Here is an 8,298-nt window from a genome sequence, read left to right as displayed (position 1 = left end):
TATCAATCTTGCACCTTCCGCAATGGTTGGCTCGCGTATACGGACAGGACATGGCTGCGACAGACTTCCCAAATCCACCTTCGCTTTTATAGCCGTGGTCTCTCATCTTGATTACACGAAGTAATTTACAATTGCTACTCTGAAATATGAATTAAATCTGTAATAATCACATACATGTAATATAATGTTAATAGTACATTTCCCTTTTTTAGGAAATGACCTGTGTGAAATCAATAAATGGATCAGGTGCTGCATTGTCTTTAGTTACATTGATGTTATTTATTTATGGTGAAACAGTGGTGGAATATCGCTGTTGCTTTCGTATGAATGACGCGGGGATACCTGCGTGGCCGCGATCTAATCCTGTTTACATAAAGTAAACCTGCTCCCCAGCAGGTTTACGCTTACGGCTCTGTTGCTATGACAGCAAGTCCCGGATGGGCTTCGGGGAACCGAACGATCCAGGATCACGCAAAATCGTCAACAATCTCATCCAGCTAACTCACTTAGCGCGGTACGAAGAACAGGCCCCTGGTCAAAAACTGTTGAATCTGCTCAGAGTTCATATAGAGTCTGGTCCACATGTCTGTACTAATCATTCAGCTCCCTCCTTGAATTCTTTTTTTGTGAGCTCAAAGGATCCTGAGCGCTGACTTGTCTGCAGCTTTCGACTTCTGATAAGCTCAAGAAATAGTAATAATTTTGAATTTGTTTTCCTGACTGCAGCATTTACATCTGCTGCCCTGACTTAGAGCAGGGACACAGACACCCAGCCCTTAAACTGACTGATGTTTGCACAATCTTCTCATCTAACATGTTGAAGAGAAGTCTGCTTTGTTTTTGCTGTTCAAGCTGGGGGAGAAAGACTGAACTCTGATTCTTGAAGTGGGGAAAACATACATTTTGAGAACCACTGAAATAAACACTATTTATTACATGTTGTTAACTGATGTTAAAGAACTTCCTTAGTTATATTGTTCTTTAGTTACAAAACCTAAAGAATATGGATTTCATCAACTGGTCCCCCAAACACAATTGACACCCAGTTTCTCAACAAGAAACATGGGTTCAGGAGTGCCCTTTTCCTGCCGGATACACGATGGATGGGTGGCAGCAGTCGTGTGCCTTAAGGGACTGTCAATTGAGGACATGGAATATTTATTCCTATTCAGAACCATAATAACAGGTTTCTTGCTGATCAGAGCTGGCTTGGTCCTGGCTTATCTAATATTAAAGAAAGTGGTTACAGCTGTTCAAAACCCAACAAGGCTAGCTGCTATGATCAAAGTGATGGAAGGGCTGGTGGGTCGACTGGACCAGCACAACGTCATGCTGCAGGACCGGATGCTGCTGTCTACACTGGCGAACTCTCACCCCATTTACCCACCCCTATTGCTTGTTCTGTGTTTTCAGGTTATGATGTGAAGACTCATGTGCTTTTTGTGCTGAGGAGTTTTTGTTTTTTGTTCTCATACTGATCTCCTACCAGAAGCTCAGTCTGAGTAGAGTTCTCTTTTTTCTCTTCCACCCCCCTATTGTGTTGTACATTTCATTGTTTTTCTTTAATGTAACCTGTTCAGACCCGATTCCCTAATGTGATGTTTGTGTAATGTATGTATGGAGGTCCAATTATTCACTGCAGGCAACTGCAAGTTACAAAGGCTTCATCACTGCACACTGTAAAAACTGTTAAATTTATTCACCTAAATGAAATGTAAAGTATTCTAAATTTAAGTACATCTTTGTATATTTTTGATAGTTAATTTGTTGTAATAAATTAAATGTACATTTTTCTTCTGTTTCTTGTTGTTTTGAGATCAGCTCTGGATTAAAATCGCTTTATATTTTTGGCAAATCACAAATTGAGATAATTGTAAGCACTACAGAGGACCGTTGTAGCAGTTTTCAACAATGCAATCAATACAGCATCACAGTAATCATCTGGGTAAAATGGAGTGCAAAATAAACCTACTTCCACATGATGGATTGTACGTGCACCAAACACCTATCCACAGCTTGCATCCAAGGTCCAGTTAAGGGGGGGATTAGGCCTTCCCTCAGAGATTACACTTTCCCTAACTCAATATTGCACCATGCTCAGATGCAAGTCGTCGTAAACTTGCATAGCACCAACTACCTTCTGCAAAAGTTGAAGTGCAAACTGAGTTATCAGGTTTCTCCTGTTAACCATTAAGAGGAAATCTGGAGGAATCTGAGGTAGGCCTAATGAGGAGGTATATTTCACTTCTTCTCCCTCCTCCAAGTTACAAAATGAGATCTACCAACTAATGAACTCCTGACACTGAGCTTTTTTTTTTCTTCTTTTTTCTTTTAAACACTTAATTGTAATTGGGGCATTTAAAAAAAAATCATTGGTTACTGTTATAGCGGACACACTAGTCCACTATCTCTGAAACGTGATTCTGTACTGTTAGAACTTTATTTACAACGAGTCCACATCAAAAACACATTCTCGTTTGCGAGTAAAGATGTGGTTCTGAAATTAATACAAATAAGAAATAACATAAACATCTTTCTCACTTGTTTAGCATTTCTTACACTTCAGTATAGAGAACACCATACCAGATTACAAATGGACAGAACCAGATACCAGAAAAAGATTATCATAATGACATAACCAGATGGCATGAACACAAAATCATAGTTTAGGATAATTCCCCCATTTTCGAGTCAACACCACCCTCTAGTGGACACAGTGCTCACTCAAATGCCGCTATGTTTACACAGTGGTTATTAGCAAGAACAAGTTTGTATGTTAGCATAGTAACTACATCTGTTGCTCCACAACAATTGAAACAACTTAGAAACGAGGGATATCCTGTGAAGCCACACTACTACCTACTTTACTTTTCTATAGCATATCTACTGACACACAAGCCGTAGTAACAGGTCTACATTGGTACATTAACTGCAACAGAAATAAAATGTTCCCAATGTTACTGGTTCTATGAACGCACACTTGCCAGCATTAGTCCAATTCAGTTCAAGTCCATAAATTATCCTCAGCAGCGCTACTCTACAACTACGCTCTCAATTGCCATAGAAAAATGCAACTCTGCGCACTCTGATTGGCTAATGTCCCCTGTGGGAATCATGCTCCTCCCCAATGACTGTATAAAGTTACAGTCATTGCTCCTCCAATGCAGTGAATGCATGACCGGGCAAGGACTTTTTAACAGTTATGTTTCTGCAAAGGTTAAGCCACCAGTGTGCACAAGGCCTTTGATCAGTGTGATATATTTAATGTGAAAATATAATTGCTGTTGTTATTTAAGAATTTTCAAATTTACCGTTTTAAAAAGGAAGCAGAAAAGAATAGTAAAAAAATTATATCATTATTATTATTTATTTTTGATGAAGATGACGAATTACACTGTATACATGTATCTGCATTCTTGAACAGTAAATCTAAATATAAAACGACAATTCAGATTGTGATTTGCCTAATTAAGTATGAACTTGTGTAAGAAAAATTATTTTCAATTCTTCTAAATTAAATTTGATTTTTTTTTAAAGTGGCCTAACAAATTTGTTCAGTACTATAAATGCAGATTTTATTTCTTTTAAGTGAACCGTGAATACATTATTGACTGAATGAGTTTAACTTTATTAAACTACTGAAGTCGCTGAAGTGAGTTTCTTTAATCAAGATGTTTAAAGAGTCTAAGATGTTTATTAGCCATCTCCTCTCTGTCTAATCATAATGCATTTTTTACTTTATTGGGATATTTTGTATGATTGTTTTATGTTTAACTTTTGTGAGAACATACTTTTTTCGTATGCGACTGTAACGGAGCGAAGGTGATGTTTTTCCACAGTGTTTTTAAAGGAGGGAAACCTTCCTCCAAACGGACAGAGCAGTGGAGCCGCCAAGGGAAAGTACACGAATTAAAGACTGCATAATTAAAATATAATTTATTATATTTAAACAGCTAAAAATGTAAAATGAATTAAACCAGCCCTGGCCAGGGGACAACACAATAAAAATCAATAAAACACAACATTAAAAGTCCAGTGGCGTCCGCCACGGTATAAAAGTCACTAAGAATTAAAAATCCAGTGAACCGGTGCAGAAGGGAAACCCGGCGGCGTCCTCGCCTTCCTCTCCGCGTTCTGCGCCCCGGTGCGCTAAAGAAAGAAAGGCAGCGGCAGTCACTACTCTTTTAGGCAGATGCCATTCATTAAAGGGGACGAGTCAAAAGACTTACCCCGGGTGGGCAGAGCTCTCAACTCTGCCCGCCGTTTCTTTGTAACCGCCAATCGGTACCGGCCCGCCGTCTCTAATTTCCCGCAGACGCGTAATCTGGCCTCCTGTTGCTGCAGCAGTCGGACCGCTCGCTCCGCGTCCTTGGTCGCTGGCGCTGTATCTTCCTCCCCCCTTAACGCCAAGCTCCACCAGTGTTATGTGTCACTGAGCACACCCTGTAAATTACCACTCCCTCCTTTCCTCTCAGGTGTGTCCAATTAGTAAAACGGGAAAATGGCGGAGTCTCTCCAGAACAGATTGACGGTATAACCAAAACATCCATCCATCCATCCATTCGCTTCTCCTTTTCAGGGTCGCGGGGGGCGCTGGAGCCAATCCCAGCTGTCATAGGGCGAGAGGTAGGGTACACCCTGGACAGATCGCCAGTTAACACACAGGGACAGACAACCATTCGCACTCACTCGCACATTCACACCTAGTGGCAATTTGGATTATCCAATTAACCTATCCCCACAAGCTGCATGTCTTTGGACGGTGGGAGGAAGCCGGAGTACCCGGAGGGAACCCACGCAGACACGGGGAGAACATGCAAACTCCACACAGAAAGACCCCGGCCTGATGCTGGAATTGAACTCAGGACCTTCTTGCTGTGCGGCAACAGTGCTAACCACCGTGCCACTGTGCTGCCTATATTGGTATAACCAAAACATGCAATATAAAGAAAACACTGCACAAAATATAACCAAAACATGCAATATAAAAAATAGATAAGCACACTTCACATTAAAACACAGCAAAGCAAAACATCATCCGTCCTTCCCTGGATGACACGACAACTATTTTTTTAACTTCACTTTTGAACGAATTTCACTGCCAAACATCAAGTTAAATGTGGTTTCTGATTGGTTTAGATCAGCGGTCCCCAACCTTTTTTGCGCCACGGACCGGTTTATGCCCGACAATATTTTCACGGACCAGCCTTTAAGGTGTCGCGGATAAATACAACAAAATAAAACTAGTACCGGTACCGAAAAAAAGAAGATTTATTCATAACACACGTGAAAAGAGCCAGGAAAACCGAGTTAACAATAAAAACGATAACAAAATAACACTGAAAACTGATAAAAACCCTGAAAACCATACATTTCATACCTGAGCCTCAACTCTCGCGTACCAAACGACTCACGGACCGGGACCGGTACCGGTCCGAGGCCCGGGGGTTGGGGACCGCTGGTTTAGAGTATAGCGCTATACTCTAAACCACTACAGGTGTATACGCACTACAGGTGTATACGCACTACAGGTGAAATGATTAGATTGTGAAACACAAGTTTGTTTTTCATTAAAAAATTATGATTGACCTCAAACTGGAGATACATTGATTTTTATTGTAAGATTAAACAACAACAGCAAAAAAAAAAAAATTGTTTACGTGTCTACCTGGTAGAAGTGGTTGTCACAGCTACAAGAAATCACGTGATCACTAAAGGTAAAGCGGCTGAGCGCACCTAAGTGTTCGCGGAAGTAACTCGTTGTGTTACTGTGGAATTTTACAATCTCGATTACATGTCGACTCAAGGTTTGTTCTTGCTTTAATGACAGCTTTAATTTGACTTCACAGGATGATGAGAAACTCTGTGTCAGTAATTTTACGTGTCGATGTTTACCTCATGCTTCCTGCATCCCGTATATTTTATGTTAATGTCATACGGTTGGTGTTGCATACGGTGCGAGCTGTTGTTTCTTCAGGTGTTTCTTTGGAAAAACTGTATTTAAGTGAAAGGAGATGACCAAAACCTTTGAACATTTTTACGTAGTTTGAACTAATTTTACTCGGTAGATTCAATTTAATCATTAATCTTTTATTCCGTTTAGTTTTTCGGACAGCTGAAATGTCTGATGCAACGTCTTCATTCTGGCTCCGGTTGATTTTACTGGCCATTTTCATCCCTTCTTCCTCCGGCGGTGAGTTAAACTATTTTCTGATATAGAAAATGACTTTGGGCCTAGCCCGAACCTTTTTTTATTCTATTGAGATTAAAAATCGATTTTCAAGGGAGACCTGGGCAAGATAGGCAGCAGCAGTATCACACAGCAACAAAATCTTTAAAAAGAAGTTCTTTGGAATTGCGCCACCAGCCGCTGTATTGTTCAAAGGCCTCATTGAACACACACATCCAGAAAAAAAAAATCACAACTCATTGAATTCACGACTGATTTCTCTGCAGAGGTGAAATGAAATTTATTGGAATTCTGGCGTCCATGTCTGGAGTTTACTAATGATTATTAATGATTAATTATGATCATAGTTATGGAGGAATAAACAACCCCTGAGGATATTTTTACATATGTCAACATGATGATTCAAGATATTTAGAATCTGTGCTTTCATACTAAAATATTTATTTTTATGTTAATTGTAATTAACAAGATTTGTTTAAAAAGTAGAATAGCCTACACAAAAGTACATTTTCAGGAGTTTTGGGCTAAAGTCCTAAAAATTTATGTGTATCTGTATAATATAATCATATGTGAGTCTTGAATTTTGTGTGTGATACAGTATTTCAAAGGAAAAAGCCATGACCTCCGCTACTTGTATCACATATTCTACACATGTATTATTTTCCTGGTAAAAACATTAGTTTTATTTGGGAATTTAATTGCTCATAAAATTGAGTCAATTCATTTAAAGGGTGCATTTAGCTGCTTTTTAAATCCTTTCATTATTTCTAATGCACCACTGGTAAAATAAACATACAACGAATACTACTTTTACTTTTGTTTTTGTTTTTTTCAGCTTGTGCAGGCCTTTTTTTTAAAATTTTTTTTATCTCCAGAAGACTTCTTGCTTGATGAAAAAACATCTATGTGGAGACACTTATAATAATTCAAGACACTTTAACACAATAATAGTTGATTTTATTGGGTTCAGTTGTCTCGAACTAGCAGTAGGATTATAAGAACGATTACTTATTTCGTAATCTATTAAAACAAACTGTTCCCTAATGGTAAACTAACTCCTATTCAGAGTCCCAGTCAGGGTTTGCTTGCTCAAAATGAGGCTATAAGTGGCGACTGCACACCTACAGTAAACACATCAAGTCTGTGTTGGGGGAAAAAAGAACTCAAACTAAGTAATGGCAGGGTTTGTTTTTTTTAATAATGTTGTGGATGGATATCAGCTGAAGATGTGGAAATGTATCAAATGACTTTTGCTTGGGTTTTTAATCCCCTTGTTGAAACTTCATAGCTTTTGTGTTTGTAAAAATGGGGTCATGCCTGCAGCATGCTGGACTTTGAGTATATCACCCAAAACGGTGAAATTTGCCATATTTTTACAAATAGTTTTAAGATAAACTGATGTGATTGTGTCAAATGTAAACTCACTATTTCCATTCAGCAGGGGGTTTGGGTACTCAGGGCTTTCTCACTCTAGGTTTTCACACTGTGGTTGGCTGGGTTAGAAGTCAATATTGCCTTTCTCTTTTTTCTCTCATTCAGACCGGTTTAAACTGACTGCTGTGTTTGGCAAAAACACAACTCTTCCATGTCAAGCTTTAAATGGTAATAAAACCATTATTGGCCTAGAGTGGAGTAGACCTGATCTGGGGAAAAAATATGTCCTTCTGTACCGGGACAATCAACCTGATCCTACCAAACAGCATCAGTCTTTTAAGAACCGGGTGAATCTGCAGGACAATCAGATGACAGATGGAAACGTGTCTTTGATTCTGAAGAATGTTACGACTGCTGATGCTGGTATATATGAGGTTCGCATAAGCAGAAAACGCTGGAAGAGAGCATATCTGGACAGTGATCCCATCTGCACCTTCAGCCTGAGTGTTGTTGATCCTCCAGGTGAGTGAGTAGAGTTGAGTGTGTGTGTGATCAGAGGTGAAGCTGCTTCCTGGTTGTTGATGTTTGTTTCTAAAGATGTTGTTGATGAGACTTTGTAGAAAGCAGCTGGTCTGAGTGATGTGATCAGAGTGCAGTAGATAATGTCTGACAGCAGTTTGAAGAGGAAATGGATTCTGTTCTGTTCTTCACTCATCACCTACCTGACAGCTGAC

General features: G+C 39.4%; 1 protein-coding gene across 1 annotated transcript; it reads left to right on the top strand.

The window, feature by feature from the left end:
- The first annotated feature begins 4,192 nt into the window (after window positions 1–4,192).
- On the top strand, window positions 4,193–8,094 carry LOC147334414 (butyrophilin subfamily 2 member A2-like). The gene is made up of 3 exons (XM_086285924.1): window positions 4,193–4,284; window positions 6,069–6,193; window positions 7,730–8,094. The coding sequence occupies exons 1-3, from the start codon at window positions 4,193–4,195 to the stop codon at window positions 8,092–8,094; spliced, it is 582 nt and encodes a 193-aa protein (XP_086142050.1).
- Window positions 8,095–8,298: the final 204 nt, after the last annotated feature.

This window comes from Aulonocara sp. 'chitande type north' Nkhata Bay, linkage group LG3 (genome assembly GCF_057382095.1).
Source record: "Aulonocara sp. 'chitande type north' Nkhata Bay isolate Kocher_YH1m ecotype deep benthic linkage group LG3, A_spYH_male_GT1.1, whole genome shotgun sequence".
Taxonomy (NCBI): Eukaryota; Metazoa; Chordata; class Actinopteri; order Cichliformes; family Cichlidae; genus Aulonocara; species Aulonocara sp. 'chitande type north' Nkhata Bay.
This window is presented reverse-complemented; position numbering and strand designations above follow the sequence as displayed.

What these genes read in the sequence shown, in the direction of transcription:
- LOC147334414 (XM_086285924.1), top strand. Translation starts at nt 4,193, where the DNA reads ATGCCATTCATTAAAGGGGACGAGTCAAAAGACTTACCCCGGGTGGGC. An exon ending in TTCTTTGTAACCGCCAATCG is followed by an intron (nt 4,285 to 6,068) that starts GTACCGGCCCGC and finishes TTTACTCGGTAG; the next exon opens with ATTCAATTTAATCATTAATC. An exon ending in CATCCCTTCTTCCTCCGGCG is followed by an intron (nt 6,194 to 7,729) that starts GTGAGTTAAACT and finishes TCTCTCATTCAG; the next exon opens with ACCGGTTTAAACTGACTGCT.